The 18,351-nt window shown below is 41.0% G+C and overlaps 1 protein-coding gene across 1 annotated transcript in view; it reads right to left on the reverse strand.

Annotated features, from left to right (window-relative positions):
• Nucleotides 1-18,351, reverse strand: part of LRRC1 (leucine rich repeat containing 1) — a 126,167-nt gene that overhangs the window by 73,296 nt on the left and 34,520 nt on the right. Inside the window, exon 2 of the mRNA XM_007460799.1 lies at nt 6,303-6,420. Within this exon, the coding sequence (XP_007460861.1) occupies nt 6,303-6,420 (118 nt within the window). The remainder of the gene's footprint in view (nt 1-6,302; nt 6,421-18,351) is intronic.

Here is an 18,351-nt window from a genome sequence, read left to right on the forward strand (position 1 = left end):
TATATAATAGTTTGAATCTGCTCATCCCAAACTCCCAAACCATACCTCCTCCACCCCTATCCCCCTTGGTAACCACAACTCTGTTCTCTATGTCTGTGAGTCTGTTTCTATTTCATAGATAAGTTCATTTGTGTCATATTTTAGATTCCACATATAAGTGATATCATACGGTATTTGTCTTTCTCTGTCTGGCTTACTTCACTTAGTATGATAATCTCTAGGTCCATTCATGTTGCTGCTAATGGCATTATTTCAATTCTTTTTATGGCTGAGTAATAATTCCCTGTGTGTGTGTGTATATATATATATATACACACACACACACATACCACATCTTCTTTATCCATTCATCCGTCGATGGACACTTATGCTGCTTCTATGTCTTGGCTATTGTGAATAGTGCTGCTATGAACATAGGGGTGCATGTATCTTTTCCAGTTAGAGTTTTCTCTGGATATATGCCCAGGGTTTTGTTTTACTTCAGGAGAAACCACTACAATTATGTGCCTTCATCTTAGCCCATTCTGTGTAAATCCAACACTGTTTTGGAAAATCCATCACCCAGCCACAGAGCAGTGCAGGACTGAGTGAATGACTGAATGGGGGAGGGGTGGAGGAGGGACGAGGAGCTACTGACAATCTCTAAACATTTAGAGAACCCAGGACTGACTGAAGTTCGTACTGACCTAAAAAATATATTCAGAGGTGTTGACCTCAAACTCAGGGCACCATCTCTATTACAAACCTGCTAATTAAAGAGAAAACAAGAAAGAGAAAGTTATATAAACCTACAACTTATTCAGCACAGCCACAATTTTTCTGGTAAGTGGAAGAGAACCATATGAATTAATAAAGAGTAACAACAGTTTACTCTTTTATACTTCTTTGAAATTGCCATCTGAGACAGATTTTGAGTACTATAAAATTATCAGTGTCCTGGTTTATTTACCTAAGTCGGCCTTAAGTAATGCATGGTTGTTCTTGAAAAAACTGATCCACTCGAAAACGTGAAACCACTGGTCTGAGGATACGCAAAATGACAAATTCTGAAAGAGTTCCAAAATCATTTTGAGCAGAGGCATTGTTGTCAAAATTTCCCTTCGGATTTAACAATTTGCATCATTAATTTGTGATAGATTTTCAGGTTTATCTGATAAAATATCATGGATGTTTCTTTATGGTACCAAAAAAAGGAAGGAAGGATCTGTTTGCATAGTTTATTCCAACTCAGTGTTTAAAATGGAAAGGTGATTAGAAAACGTCACAGACGCCAAATTTCTTTCCACCTCCACTTTGAAAATAATTATTATTATCTGGAATTAAAATGTGAGTGAAAGGCAATTATATGTTTTCTATTATTAACCCCTCTCCCTAACAAAAGAACAGGTAAAAAGTTAAGACAGAGAAAGGGCCTGTGATAGGAACGTGGCAGTACTTGTAAAGACAACCAAGCCAGGTCTGGGGTAGAAACTGTCAGCTCCCCACCCACAAGGCAGAGTGGCACTGTGGGCCTTCTCTTTGAGGGGTGTCTCCTGTACCATTTTCACAGTGACTGTGACAAAGAAACTCACCGACTGATAACACAGATTAAGTCTGTGTTAATCCAGCACACTGGAGCGGTATGCTAGGCAGAGCACTAAGCCTGGCCCCGAATTAGGCAGAGACAGAGAAGGGAACAATGGCCTGATTGTGGAAAGTCTTAAGTCTGCGTGGGCGAGAACTGGCCTCTGCCACACTTCTGTTGTGGGTGTATGTCGTTATTACCCCCAAAAAACACTAACTGTTCATAACCAAGAAGGAGGGCTTCTAGGCACACTGGATGCCTGGCTTGCCAGAAAGAGCTTTTTTTCAGGGCACACTCAGAAGCACCAAGACTTGCTGTTATACAAGGGCATTTCAGCAGGCTTCAAAATTGATCTTAGATTTCATTAAACAAACCCACTGCCACAGAGCACAGACACTGATCCCCATCTTGCAGCTGTACAGAGGGCGACTAACCCAAACATTTAATCCAAGTCTAGCCTCTCGACTTTGTGGGACGATGACCCTGCTGATGGATTGGATAAGCTGTCCATCTGCTAACTCTAAAGCTCCGTCCCAGTGCCAGTGAGGGTGTTGTACTAAAACTGTCTTTTAGTTTCTTGTTCACTCAAGTTTGCAAAGTAATTCTCCAGAATGTGCAGTCTCTGGCCATGTTTGTTCCGCATGCAGTATTATTTGCCCCATAAGAGAAATAAACCCATGACTTCTTTGGCTGTGCTAATACTAATAGCATTTCCTTAACTTCATCCATCCCTGTTCTACCTTCACAATTTTTGTCATCCTGGTAGAGCACCTGTGTTCTTTATTATTTACCTCACTCTTTTAAATCAACTTTGTTGAGTAAGATTTATTTTTAAATCACTAACATGAATAGAAAGCCATTATCATCACCAGATATAAAAGATAAATATAACAATCAATACAATATAGTGCTATTAAGTTTTACAGAAAGCAACCTAACGGGAGTAAAAAAATTTTTAAATAAAAAGGAAAGAGGATAACTTCCTCGCTCTGATTCAATATTCAAAACTGCTGTTTTGCAGTACCACTTAAAACCTTCTCTAGCAGTGCTGGTGGCGTATGCCTTACACTTTGGGGGAAAAAAACTGAACTAAACAGATAATGGTACAGTACTGTGATGTAAGTCGAATTACAGCATAGACTATAAAATTCAAATTACTAACCCTCTGGGCAGGACTCATGATGCACTAAGAAAGTCTACCCTACACTTGTGGACAGCGAGATAGTACTCTGGGGTAGTACCTCTTCTCACATATCCAGAAAGCATTTGTCTCCAAGAGCTAAGAATCACTGAGCAGAGAAAACAGACAAAAAGTCCGGGCATGAAAGCGGATGAGCTTCACCACAGAAAACTGCATCAGACCTTATCCTGAAGCCTGTAGTACTAGCTCCCTCCCTTGAGCAGGGAACATTAGGAAACGTCTAATTTTGCTTCTGGAATCAAAGCCGACTTGAACTTCAGTCAGCTCTAGCCTATTACCCTTTAGCCAGGAATATCCTGGAGGTTTCCCACCTTCCACATGGGCAGGTGCGGGACCAAGAGAAACAGCGAATCTGGGCTCAAAGCCACAGGAAGCTGCTGAGGGGCTGTTAGGAGCGGGCCTGGGGGTGGGGACGGCTAAGATCTCCTCCTCAGTGTGTTTGGCATCCCTGGGGAGCTTCTTAGCAATGCAGCATCTCCAGACCCACCCCAGACCTACTGCATCAGAATCTATATTTTAATAAAATCCAATGGTAATTCAGGGCACGGTCAAGTTTGACAAGCACTGATCCAAAAGGGCTTGAGTGGTCTGACACCAACATCTCGTTTGCCTCCCTCCTCGATGGGCAAGCGACACTTTCTGGAAAATCAGGAACTGAGGAAGGCAACAAAGGTCCTACCACGACAGTGGCCAGTGCTGGCCGTGGCCCTGCTACAACCCAGGGACTGGGCAGGAAAAGCCTCTGATCACGGAGAGGGCCTTCTCCGCTGGGGCTGCAGAAGACACACGGGGCTCCAGACATGAACCCCAAACGCTTACAAACACCTGCATCCATGCGAAGTGCGGGTCCTCCCACTGCCTCTCAGGCTGCAGACTCTGTAACTTTGATTCACCTACTCAGCTGCCTAGGAAACTCACATTAATGGGATTTTATGGGCCAGAAAAATGAGAGAGGAGACATAGGGAGATTTGCCTGACCTGGAAACAGCTCCAGACCCACGTTCCTGTTGGTTATAGTAAAACCATGACCTTGTTCTGCTCTGTCATCTGTGCAGTTTTTTCACAACCACAAAGAAAGGTCCCTCCACCACCACCACCCCATTCCCACCACACACACGAGCCAGAGCAAGGCTTTGCCAATAGGCGAAAGGGGAGTTTAACTCCCCCAGCATTTCTACAAGAGCCTGATTAAAAGGGAGCAGATCTGAGGGATCCGTCACAAAAGTCCAACACCTGCAGAAGGAGAGGTTGAAAATGAGGCGGGGAGCAAAGGAGGGTAGGCATCCCAGGGAGATAAAACACTGTGTGACCTGACACGACTACAGTGAAAACTCACCTCCTCTTATCAACATGCTGGAAGGTATAAATGGACATGTGGAAAGAGGCACGTAGCCCTTCTTTCTTCCTCTGAATACTTGAAAAGACACAGCTGATGTGGAATCTGGTAAAACTGGCCGCTGACAACGCTGAATTCCCACAGAGCATCTCTTCCCATCAGAGTCAATAATAGGACTGCAACCTTCAAGCTTTATGCGTTCTCTGCTCCCAGATAATTAAAGCCAATACTTCTCCTCTTTCTCAAGTATTTCTGGACCCCTGCTTCTCTTCCTTCCTAATGCCAATTTCAAAATGACTATTTGATTTCTTGGGATTGTGTGATTTCAGCGACCATTTTTCAAAGTCACTGCTTCCCTGCAGAGTTCATAGCCAGCCAGTCTTTTACAACTGAGATCATGGCTAAGACAAGAGAGAGCAGTTTCAATCACATACGCCTTAGGTAAGGGAGACGCAGGACAGCCCTAGAGGCAAGGCTGGCCTCAGAGGTCCGCCCCCTGCCACACTGCAGTGTGAGGGGACGCTGCCCATCAACAACTTCTGCAATGAGGGCAGGGCTGCGCTCTGTACTTCTTGCCACCCCTGTACCAGGGTAGCCAATACCTAGGGTGCCCAGTGACCGGGAGCTATGGCTTACGGTTGGCTTAAAAAGATGAGTTGGGTCAACCAGGCCTCATTTAGAAATGGCAGCCAGATGCCACAGCAAGGGCACAGGCCCAGAAGTGCATGGTGAGAAACCACAACAAACCAGGTCTGCCGAGGCCAGTTCCAAAGAACAGAGCACCCATAAACAGAAGAGAGAGGCCAAGAAACCACTGAAATGGTGTCAGATGTGGACTCCGGGGCAATGCTTTTAGCAAGTCAGCTCCACCCCACACCCCATCCTTACCATCAAATCCCTTTTACTTAAGCAGAGCTGACCCCCCTGCAACCAAATAAGCCATTGTAAACAAGCCTCCCAAACTAATTTTTTTTCACTCTTTCTAGTACCTGCAAGGGAAGAAATAATTCTCATGACAAATAAAGGTAGACGCTATATCAAGAGCATATGGCTTGGCCTAAAGACAGTTTCCAGTGGATGGGATCTGAGAAGTGGTAGCAATTTAAAAAGTGGAGGGTAAAACCATTCTTTCTTCACCATGTTTTCAATCAAGTACTGATTATTATTGCTGCCTTATAACAGTGACCCACAGGAAAATACTATTATCTGGGCCTTGGGGTTTCTGCAGAGGACATCAGATTGAAAGAGCCAGATCTGAGGGTCACTGAGAAGGAACCTACAGATTTTTGTAGGAAAGCAAAACAAAACACAATGCGGGTGTGTAATAGGAGAGACAGAAAAGGATTATCATTTTTATAAACAATAGATTACATATGGGCTTATCCACAGGACATTAAACTGGAGTTCTTGCAAGGACTGAATTCCATCACTAAAGACAGGACTCCTGGGAGCTGCCACTTCAACTTGAAGTAATTAATCAAACATGCTCCAACAAGCCATGGGACCAGCCTGCCCGGGGAATGCTCTAAGGGCTATAAAACCCAAGGTAAAACCAGGGTACCCATTTAAAAGTGAAAGGTTAAACAGGATATAAACACCCTGCTAGGGCGTTCACTTAAAAGGAAGCAACATTACAGTGAAATCTGAAAATCGGAATAAACTCACAAATATGCCACACAAATAATTCAAGTGGGCAGACCTACCCGGGGCCTAATCAGAACCAAATGAAACTGACAGAAGTATCTGGACGGCAAGCAGGTCTGTTCACTGCAGCAGGGAGACAGATTCCCAGGGGAGCAGCCCAGGCAACCAGGCCATAGCCAGGAGAAACCAACCCTTCCCTAGGGCGCTTTCCCCGCCACAGCAGTCCCCCGAGATCTGGAAAAATGACCATACTAGTAGCCCTCAATGTCACCTCCAATCAAATGAGGGGGCAAGCTGCGGATTTGCCAGTCCGCAGCTCCACCGCTGTGAATCAGACTGAACCAACTTTGAGAAAGTTATCGCCTTAAAACTGTCATGACATTTTGGGTAAATACATATGAGGTGACTAAAGTATTCAATAACGGCATTAATTTCATCCCAAAACATATACATAGCTTTCCTCCAAGAACATTTATCCAGCCATATTTACTGAAAATTGTAAGCACCAGCATCAGAAGAGACAAATGAACAGTTCAAGTGGAATCATTTTTTCTTACCATTTCGGGACACATCAAGTTCCACCAGCTGCATGAAGTTTGCTATTTCTGGAGGGAGCCGCTGAATTTCGTTATCGCTAAGTCCAAGCTTTCGTAACTTGACTAGCTGGAAAAATTGCTGAAAGACAAAATAGTTTCATGTAGGTCTCACATCTATTTGCAGTGTAAACTTTTTGCCCAATATGAAATTTAAAACAATATGCCTTTTAAAAATTAGTGACAATTGCACCAATGTCAATTTCCTGATTTTGCTATTGTACCAAAGACACGTGGCGATGTCACCAACAGGGTAAACTGGGTACACAGGCCATCTCTGTGTACCATCTACAATTATTTCAAAATTAAAATTTTTTAACAATGAATAAGTAACTCAGTGAGAATAGTAATGACTCCTTTATATTATCCAGTAGTTGCTCACATTTTCTACTTACGGAACCTGATATGACATCTGCAATGTTAAATAAAGATATCTGAAAATTAGAGTAAAATATTTCTTAAACATTTTTAAAAGAAATTACTGTGCATCAGAAAATATATAAATATCCCACAAATGTGTGGAGGAGAAAAAAATTATTTTTGGCCAATCTAAAAAAGAGCCTGCACTGGATCCTTCCATTAACCACGGCACACAGAGGTGCCTTTTGCGCCACACCCTTTAAAAACTGTACTAAAATAGCATTAAAGGAATTTATAGGGAGATGGATATAGATATAAAAATATGAAATAAAGGCATGAAGACAATTCAAGGTGAGAGGGAACGAGAAGCAAACTAGACATGCAACAAAATCCTTGAAGCTAGAAAACAGATAAATTAAATGACAGCTAACGAAAGAATCGATACAAAGCTGAAATTTAAGCCTATGGAGTGAGTAGCCAACAGGAGATTAGGTCCAGGTACCTCTGAAGGAAGGAGAACTGTTTGAAAATGGATATAAAGACAGTTAGGCCCCCATAAGCCCTCCTCTCCCCTGCACAACCCGGCAGGGGACTGGAAATTTCCCCCAGAAGAGCTGACTGTAAGCACAGCTAAGGACAGGGGTGAGGCACCCGACTGGAAACAGGGGGAGGGGGTCAGAGCCTGCTCACTGAGATCCACCCCCTTCTCCCTGCAGCCAGGCTCCCAGCGGGGGAAACAGACAGACTTACAGACACGGATTATACAATAGGGAAGCCCCAGGTTACAAGCCCCACCCATGCACTCAGAGCTTCACTTCTCTCCTTTTTTACTTCAAGTGCCTGGATCTCATTTAAACAGAGCCAAGGTTCTCCAGACACTTGAGGAAAGCCCTTTACATGCAAGAGAGTGGGCACCCACACACATCTCAGAAGAAACAAATGTGATGTAGGGAGCAGGAAAAACTTCACCAACCAAAAAAAATATAATTAATACCCACAGAGAAATAAGAGGAAGTGAAGCAGCATGATGCCATAAAAGGCAAGCTTCACAGAAGAAACTCTCAGAAATTAAAAACTAGTGCAGCATCAATATAAGAATCCAATAAAAGAGATGAAAAATAAAGTTAACAGAAATCCCTCAGAAAGTAGAAAAGAAAGACAATGAGGTGGAGAAACGGGACAGAAAAAAATAGGAAAATTAGAGGATCAGTCCTCAAGGTACTATATCCAATGAACAGGTATTCCAAAGAGAAAGAAAACACAGGGACTGCACAGCATGAGTTTCCAGTTTGAAAGGGCCCAACACGTGGACAATAAGATGAATGCCACAAAACACATAGGGATACCGAGGAATATTATAAAAGTTCATAACTCCAGAAGTAAGACAATTCTAAAAGCTTCCAGAGACCAAGGGGTTGGGGTGGGGGGGAAGGGAGGTCATAACAAAGGATTGGGAATCATAATGGTGCTGGACTCAACAGCAACCTTGAAAGTAAGAAGGCAATGGAGCAATGCCTTCAAAATTCCAAGGAAACATTATTCCCAGCCTAAAATCACATACCCAGCCAAACCATCAGTCAGGTATGTGACAGAATAAAGACATTCTCAGACACACATGGTCTCAAAAAATTTATCTTCCTTGGACCTTTCTCAAGATTCCATCGAGGGACTTCCCTGGTGGCACAGTGGCTAAGAATCTGCCTGCCAACGCAGGGGACACGGGTTCGAGCCCTGGTCCAGGAAGATCCCACATGCCATTGGGCAACTAAGCCCGTGTGCCACAACTACTGAGCCTGTGCTCTAGAGCCCGCGAGCCACAACTACTGAGCCCACGCACCACAACTACTGAAGCCTGCGCACCTAGAGCCCATGCCCTGCAGCAAGAGAAGTCACCACAATCAGAAGCCCGCACACCACAACGAAGAGTAGCCCTCACTCGCCACAACTAGAGAAAGCCCACGTGCAGCAATGAAGACCCAATGCAGCCAAAAATAAATAAATAAAATAAACAAATTCATTTAAAAAAAAAAAAAAGAATCCATCAAAATGTGGAAGTACTGGGTTGGCCAAAAAGTTCATTTGGTTAGTGACTATGTTGTTCAATAAAATTCTTGGTGAAAATGAAAAACGTGTCTCTTATTTTCACTTAAAACCGAATGAATTTTTTGGTCAACCCAATAAATCTAAAAGGAGGAAGATCTGAGATCCAGAAATCAGAGAATCAACAAAACAGAGACAAAGGACAAAACAGTGAAGGAATTCCAAGATGGCAACCGAGCAGCAGGTCCCAAGAGCAACCTGTCTACACTGAAGAAAATATGAGGGCTCCCATAAAAAAAATTAAAAATACAAACACATGTGAGGGGTTATCTGACATGTTTTGGAAGCATCAGGAAGATTTATTTGGTGACAAATTAGAAACCGAAACAGAAAACAAAGCAAGCAAAAAAGGAGGGAGTTATTTATTCCAGAAAAAATACAGAGTAAAAGAAGATATAGTCATAATATAAATATAAAATTTGGTTATGAACAATACTTATACAGTCATAATATTTTAATATTTATATACTGTCAAAAACAAAATTTATATTATGTCAATACTGAGAGGATGGGAAAGAAACTGCAAGTGCTAAAGACTCATCTTCCATAGAAGGAAATCAATAAATAACTAAAAAATGTGTGTGTGTGGGAGGGGGTGGGAATCAAACAGTAAAATCAAGCCATTTAGCAATGTGGAAGCTAATGTCAATAGAAATATCCCAGAGCTGGGGGTTCGCAAAAGCCAGAAATTGGAGTGGGAGAGGGAGAGGGCAAGAGGCTTATTGGATTTTTAAAACATTATTTGCATATATTACCTTGCTAAAAATAGAAATTGAATTTACAAAGGAAAAAGTCTCTACTAAGATGACAGGGTGCTCCAAGTGATAGTTGCGAAGGATGCTAACATTTAATAAGCTTCATCATTTCTTTTCCTTTGGTAAAAGGGATTGTAACTTATACAATCAAAAAGAAGGCATCACCTTTGACAACCAGTTGGGCAATACACAAAACGTAAAAATTTTTTCAAGTCCACTGACATCATAACAATATTTTGGGGCATCTAGTCTCCTAACATAATTGAAAATAAGAAAAACCAGCTACGGTGCACAATATGTCTTTGCATTCTTATCACTACAAATGAAAAGCATGTCAAATAAGGGAAATGATTAGCATGTTATTAATAACTCAATACCAAGCAAACAACAAAAATGATTACTGTAAAGACCAGAGAACTTGAAAAAGATTGGTGATGCAAATATAATTTTAAAAGAAGACAAAATGGCAGGTACTCTATGGAAAAAAGCACGCGTGCATGTTGAAAAGGGAACAGGGGGGAAAAAGTTATGCTAGGCAACAAGGGAAATGCATGAAGAACTTTATTTTTTTAACAAAAAAGAAAGATGTTTTAAAATAAAACGAACTATGAATCTCAGCAAATGAATGCTACCAATTAGCTATATATGACAATGAGCGTGCTCAACAAAAGGACTAATCCTCTGGAGTTCTTTAATCATAGGGCTGAAATTTAATTTCTTAAGGAAAAGTATTGAAATTTCTTTATGTGTGTTATATTAAAGCATTAGCTGACACAAAAGCCATTCAAAAGAGTCACATTTGAATAACTGAGCTTATGCCAGTTGTTCAAAGAGTCTGACAGTTTAATAATGCATCGATTTGTTTACTCAGGCATGAAAAGCTCACTTTGTTTTCCAGGAAAGGCATAACAGCAACAGCACAAAAACCATCACCAAATCCATACATTCAAGGACCGTTCAGAAATAATACAAGAAACCAAGTCAACCAAGGACTTAGATCTACAGTGAATAATAAGCTAGTTTTACGTCTGTGGAAATGACAACCTGCAAATCCCAACGTCCAATAGAAATCCTAATTTAATCCTAATCCTAATTTTAAATCCTAATTTAAAGCAAGCAAATTTAAGTTTTGTTCTGCATAGTAAAAGCATCCTCAAAAAGAACCTGTCACAAATACTACTTTATTCAACTGGGGATGCACATACCAGATGGAAAAACAACCCTATCTGACAGCATCCCACAACGAAAACAGCTGATTCCTCAATCCTTCCCTCATTATCCTGATGGGATCTTAGTTTGGTGTCCAAATGCTTTAAATTAACTATATTCTATAAGACAGACACAATGCCACTAAGACTGATTAAATCTTCAAGTTTTCAACTTCCGCAGATCGTCCTGGAAGAAAACTCCACAAGCTTATAAACCCTCTGCCTTCTCTCTGAGATGAGCCAGGGCACATGAGGAACAATTCCTGTAGCCCTCTTGGCAGGATTCCTCAGCAGGGTGATCATGTGATGGGGTACACAGACACCATTCTTCAACCACACCATGTTGATTACAGCGCACTGGCCCACTTAGAGCACATTTTGTACAATGACATGGAAAGAAACCCAAATTGCCTCGGCTTGCTTTGCTACACCACAGTCTTCTTATAGCCACCATTGTTTTTAGTAGATACAGAGTCTTTAATCTGGTTGAACAGAATGTTTCTTTTTCCCATTCTCCATTTCTGGCAAGATTCTTTTTCCTTCTCTTAATAGTGTGAGTTCCTCTCCCTTCTTCTTAGGAATACTCGGTCCTAAGAGAGCTGTGTCCTTTGCTATCACTATATGGCCAATGATCGATTGTCCCCCACTGCCCAAATGTCCCCATAAGGTGGAGAAAACATGAACCGCTGTTACAGATTCACCTGGGAGATGACAATATAAAGAATGTTATTAAACTCCTGAAAAAACTGTTTGAGCTGTCATGACACCAAATTGACTCACAGACTTCCTTCTGGGGGTCTTCTAACCCTTCAACTAAATTTGACCCCTTTCCATCCTACATAACTCTCATCACATCCCTACTCCTGTCCCCAAAGACCTGAACTGCCTTTGTGGTCAGCCTCCTTGGTAAAGATGTTGTAAACCAATGGTTCTAATCTCCAGGTGAGAATAACACTTGTTACAGTATTTATCATTTGTATCATCTGGCAATGTTCTTTTCCACAAGACTTACAAAAAGTAACTGTGACTTTATTACCCAGAAATTCTACTCCTAGGTATATACCTCATAATTTTTTTTTAAACTCTCACATATTCTGTTCCAGAATATATACAAGAACGTGGTGGACAGAATTGTTCGTAATTGCCCAAAACTGTAAATAACCCAAATACCCATCAATAGTAGATCTGACAGAGGTATATTCTTGTAATAAAAATTTTCACAGCAATGAAAATGGAAGATTACTCTTAGTCATAGTATGGAGAAATCTAGAAATAATATTCAGCAAATGAAGCCAGACACAAAAGAAGGCATACTGTATTATTCCATTTATATAATGTTGAAAAATCACCAAAACTAAACTGCTTTGTTAGAGATGCATACAGAGGCGGTAAAAAATATTTTTTAAAAAGGCAAAGATGTGATTACTATTAAATCAAGTTAGTGGCTACCTCTAGGTGTGAGGGAAACATTATGAATCGGAAGGTCATGCAATGGGCATTAGGAGGCCTGCCAACGTTAAACCTTCTAAGCTGAGTGGCAGTTATGAGTGTTCATTTTATAATTTGTTATATACTGTAAGCTGTACATTTATGCTTTATGCACTTTTCAGTATATGTGAAATATTTTTATTTCACAATAAGAAAAGTCTTTTTAAAGCTTTAAACTACTTACTAATCAGGAAGAAAAAATACCAGACAATTAGCACCACGACATCAAATTCTTTAACTCATCAGAGTTAATGATAATAAAAAGCAATGGCATTATGTCTGGAGAAGGAGGAGAAATAAAATGACCAATAGTAACCAAAACAACAACGTTAGAATGATCATCCTGTAGCCGTTATGATATAGTTGTCAACCTTTACTGAGGGATTCTCTGTGCTCGGCAGTGAGCTAAGGACTTTACCTGGATCATATACTTTAGTCGTCTCAACGTCACCACAGTGCTAACACCTACATGTATCAGTCAGCCACTGCTGCATAACAGACCATCCCGAACTTAGTGACTCAAAAGCAACATGATTTTTTGAAATTTCTCACATTTCTGTGGGTTTGCTGGGCAGTTCCTCTGCTGTTTTCACCTGAGCTCACTCATGCAATTACAAGCAGCTGGAGGGTTGAAAGGGCTGGAAGACCACCCTGGCCTCACGCTTATGGTCTGGCAATTAGTGCCAGCACCCAGCTGGAGCACCTCTGTTCTCCACAGGTCTCTTTCCTCTCCCTTACGATTGAGTGGCTTCTTACATGAAGCTCTCTGAGTAACATTCAAAAGGAACAAAGAGTCTGGGAGGACTCTTGGGGACAAGACCTTAAAATTTGCACCATGTCATTTCAGTCCATAGTCAGGGGAGTGGAGAAATAGTCTCCACTGGCAGATGGAAAGAGCAGCAAAAATCACACTGAAAAGAGGCATGGGAGGGGAGAAATCTGGTACATTAAATGGTCTACCGCAAAATGAGGTAGGGGCCTCAGGGGTGCCACAGAAGAACACATATAAAAACCGCACAGATTATCCGAGAAAATTCTATGGTTGATCACAGAGTAATGATTTTTCCAAAGGAAATTTAAACAGAAAATATAATAATATACTGAATAAACTTTGGTTAAGACATGACTTTTGATACACGAGAAAGTTAGGGATAAAAGGAAAAGCCCAAGAAATACTCACAGAATAGTTAAAAGATCCATTGGCTAAAGCAGAGAATTCAAATAATCATATCCCATGTCCAGAATTTGAATTTGAAAGGGTTTCAGCAAACACTCAAAAATAAGAACTATTGATGAAATAAGCATCAATAAGATACTTTTTCTAATATGTTTTAGTAAAGAGGGATGAAATGGTAATGTCCCCAGGTGAATCACTTGACTTCCCTGGTCCTCTGTGTCCCTGTGTAAAAAATAAGCATTAAATGATCGAAGGGCTGTTTTTAGTTCTAAAAATATTAGGACTGCATTTCAAAATACCTTCAGTGTACCATAAGAAACATGAAAATCCTACTAACGTGCAATACAATAAGCATGCAGTTAAAAATGCATAAAATTACAGAGAGTAGATTAGTGGTTGCCTAGGAAACGGGAAATGACTGCTAATGGGTATGGGGTTCCTTCTGGGGCGATGAAAACATTCTAAAATTAATTGTGGTAATGGCCGCACAACCCTGCGAATATACTAAAACCATGAATCATTCACTTTAAATGGGGGAATTGTATAGCCTGTGAATTAATCTCAATAAAGATGTCAAATCATGCACAGAACTGGTAGACAATAAAGAAGGAATCCCCTTTGGTAATGAAAGACTAAGCTAGGAACACACAGACATTTTATTTTAAATTGAATTATAGTTGATTTACAACGTTGTGTTAGTTTCAGGTGTACAGCAAGTGATTCAGTTATATTTACATATACACACACACACACACACACACACACACACACACACATATATATATATATATATATATATATATATGTTCTTTCTCAGATTCTTTTCCATTATAGGGTATTACAAGATATTGAATATAGTTCCTTGTGCTATACAGTAGGTCCTTGTTGGTTATCTATTTTATATATAGTACTGTGCATCTATTAATCCCAAACTCCTAATTTATCCCTCCCCCCCACCCCACTTTCCCCTTTGGTAACCATAGGTTTGTTTTCTATGTCTGTGGGTCTATTTCTGTTTCGTAAATAAGTACAATTGTTTCACTTTTTTAGATTCCACATATAAGTGATATCATATGGTATTTGTCTTTCTCTGTCTGACTGACTTCACTTAGTATGATAATCTCTAGGTCCACCCACGTTGCTGCAAATGGCACTATTTCATGCTTTTTTATGGCTGAGTAATATTCCATTATATATACGTACCACATTTTCTTTATCCATTCATCTGTCAGTGGACATTTATAATAGGTTGCTTCCATGTCTTGGCTATTGTGAATAGTGCTGCAATGAACACTGTGCATATATCTTTTCATATTAGAATTTTCCTAGACACTTTTATTTAATCAAATCCCTATATGCACCAGTGAGGTAAAGTTTTTTATGTTCAGTTCACAGATGAGGAAACTGAGGTTTCAGCAACATTTCACAGCTCCCTGATACTGCTGCTAGTTAATAACATTCTTTCAGGCATAAGAGCATTGGAGGATCACAGAATAATAAATTTTTAAGTAACTGGAAAACAAAAAACTTTTGTGAAACTATATTCTAAAGAGCTAAGTGAAACAAAGTCATGGGAAGGGGAAATTGGGGCTAGGATAGGTATTACACTAAAATGTTGCCAGCGCTGTAGGAAAGAAAAGAACATGCTAACAAGCCCTCATGGCAGCGGCGCTGTGGCCAATTCAATCCAGGCAGAGAGAGCAGACGTGAAAGAGAAGAAATCTAGACAGATAAGAAAGTGAGTAACTTCTAGAGGATCTTGGGCCTGGAGAGGTAACTCCAGATAAAGCCTAAGGCCAGGGGAAAGGCTGAAAGAGACAGGAAACCAGGAGACAGAATGTGATACAAGTTTATAATAGGACAGAGCAAAAGGGGCACATCAAGAAGAAAGGCTTGGTCTACTTTTGGAGGCAACATCACCCAGCAGCAGGGCAGCCCTGGTGGAATTCAAAAAAGACTGACTACACTGTCTATTCAACTGGCAATTCGAATTTTCTGAACGATTTTCAGATAGATATAGAATGGAATTCAAAAGAGAGTCACAAATACTAAAGAATTTGAAACACTGATTCACAAAATGGGAAGCTTATATCCACACACTACTGCGTGGGCCAGGGTACAGATAATAAACATGAAATGAGATAAAAGGTTCAATCCCTTCAGTAAAACTAACCGCTTCCTCTATAATACAAAGCAGGGAGAAATATATTTCCTTGCCCACTGATTTGCCCATAAGACAAATAAATGAGATAGACCACAAGGAAAAAAGTCTCCTGTTCTAAAATACAATGTTTAATCAGTTCCTGATTGAGCAGCACAGGTACCTTTTCTTTTGGCAACAAAAAGAGTGCGGATTCTTTTCCTTGTGTGGCCCTAGAAAGTCACAGGCAAATCAAAGTTCAGAGAAGCAAATGAGTTTCCCACTGAGTGCTGACATGTATACTTGAGCATTTATAATAAGGATGTTTACTTGGCTTGGAATATTTCTCTTCCCAATTTTTCTGTCTCTGGTCTCCACTAATCATTTTACCCTCTCTCATTTGCTAATATATGTTCACACTTTCACGGTGTTTTCATTACATTATCAAGCTGGCATCATGAATGAACACTAACGAGGATATGAATGCCTCAAGGGTGCATCCCTGGTAATTAAAAGAGCTCAGGTGTGAATCACTTTGAAAAATCATAAAACCTGGAATGCATCGCTTATGGTGCTATGATCAGAAGCCTGGATGAGGCTGGGCCTGGTATTGCAATGGCTTGGAGAAGAGAAACCTTCATTGAAAGTACGATGGATTAGGACAGCGTTCCTTTACTGAGAACCTGAATGAGGGGAAAGCCAGGGTCACTGGAGGGCAGGCTGATGGCACAGAGAGAGAAGGGACAGACTCGGACTGAGCAGGAGTGGTCCAGCATGGAAAGGGTCAAACATGCCATGGTGAGAACGAGATATCAACCTGAAACACTAACAAAGGGGAAGGATTAAACACAGGCTGGTAAAGACAAACAATAAACTATTGTATGGCCATTAAAAATGTTTCTGGAGAGGGCTTCCTTGGTGGCGCAGTGGTTGAGAGTCCGCCTGCCGATGTAGACGACGTGGGTTCGTGCCCCGGTCCAGGAAGACCCCACATGCCGTAGAGCGGCTGGGCCCATGAGCCATGGCCGCTGAGCCTGCACGTCCGGAGCCTGTGCTCCGCAACGGAAGAGGCCACAACAGTGAAAGGCCCGCATACTGCAAAAAAAAAAAAAAATGTTTCTGGAGAATGTTTAATAATACAATAAATCCAAGTGTTCTAGGGCTATGAAAAAACAATGTAAAAGTGTATAAACTAGGGCCTCCCTGGTGGCGCAGGGGTTGAGAGTCCGCGTGCCAGTGCAGGGGACACGGGTTCATGCCCCAGTCCGGGAAGATCCCACATGCTGCAGAGCGGCTGGGCCCGTGAGCCATTGCCGCTGAGCCTGCGCATGCAGAGCCTGTGGTCCGCAACGGGAGAAGCCACAACAGTGAGAGGCCCGCGGATCACAAAAAAAAAAAAAAAAAAAAAAAAGTGTATAAACTATACAATCCCTATTATGTTAAAATATATATATAATATAGTTTAGGGAAAAAACTACTTTAAGGGTTTCCCTGGTGGCTCAGTGGTTGAGAATCCACCTGCCAATGCAAGAGACATGGGTTTGATCCCTAATTTTTTTTAAAAGCAACTTTAAAATGGTAAATCTGCTGAGAAAAAAAGAACTTAAATTCAATGATTAAGGATCACTCAACTGTGGGGTATTGATATTTTGTACCACAGAAAACCAAAGACTATTTATCTGAAGAAAGAGTTGTTTTTCCTTCAAACTTGAACCAACTTCAACAAAACTTGAAAGGAAGGAGCTAAAACCAGCTTACATACAAAAAAACAGCTCTTCCAGCAAGAAGTCAAACAGATATTCAATTCAGGTTATTAAAGTGGTTTTCTGTTATATTTTGACACAGGATTTTGAATAAGATTGAATTTTTCACACATTGTACTCACGAAGGCATTACATGACTCAAATGGAATAAAACTGTGTTTGGGGGATGTTTTGGCTTAGATTCAATACAATTTATCCAAGCTAACAAGCAGTAGCAAGTACTACACAGAAAATGTGCCTACCACGTGCAGGGTTTTGAAGTGGAGGAAAAGATGATCAAACAGGTGTAGTCCTTAATCTCAAGGGACACCCAGGGGCTGACACAAACAGGTAGATCAAGTAGTTAAAATACAAGGGAGAAAGTGCAAATCATCACAAGTGAGGCTCAAAATACTAAGAAAGGATAATAAACGTCTTGTCAGAAACTACATCTATTATGTTCCTTCAGCTTTAAAAAAAAAAAAAAAGGTCCATTAGGCTATTTTATGGTCAATCACACCACACCAATAAGATCAAAGATTCCTATGAGACATCACTTAAGAATGGATTATTCAGAGAAACTGTTAAGAAGGTCGTTTCTGAATTTTCTCAGGAAATTCACCAACATTTAGATCAATGCTCTGAGTTCTTCCAGGCTCAGCTAAGAAAAAAGATATGGGCAACACTAATGAACGCATATCTTGGATGAAGAGAATACGGCCAACTGCCTATTCGTTAATGTTTTCCATCTTCTACAGTAATAAATCGATAGCACCCCTAGCCAAGGATTGATCTTTCTGGAGAAAGGGCAAGAAATGGAGGAACTTAGTCACTGACACAGCATTTAAAAAAGTAATCTGAGGGGCTTCCCTGGTGGTGCAATGGTTGAGAGTCTACCTGCCAATGCAGGAGAAATGGGTTCGTGCCCCGGTCCAGGAAGATCCCACATGCCACGGAGCGGCTGGGCCCGTGAGCCATGGCCACTGAGCCTGCGCGTCCGGAGCCTATGCTCCGCAACAGGAGAGGCCACAACAGTGAGAGGC

This window comes from Lipotes vexillifer, unplaced genomic scaffold (assembly GCF_000442215.2).
Source record: "Lipotes vexillifer unplaced genomic scaffold, Lipotes_vexillifer_v1.1 scaffold921, whole genome shotgun sequence".
Taxonomy (NCBI): Eukaryota; Metazoa; Chordata; class Mammalia; order Artiodactyla; family Lipotidae; genus Lipotes; species Lipotes vexillifer.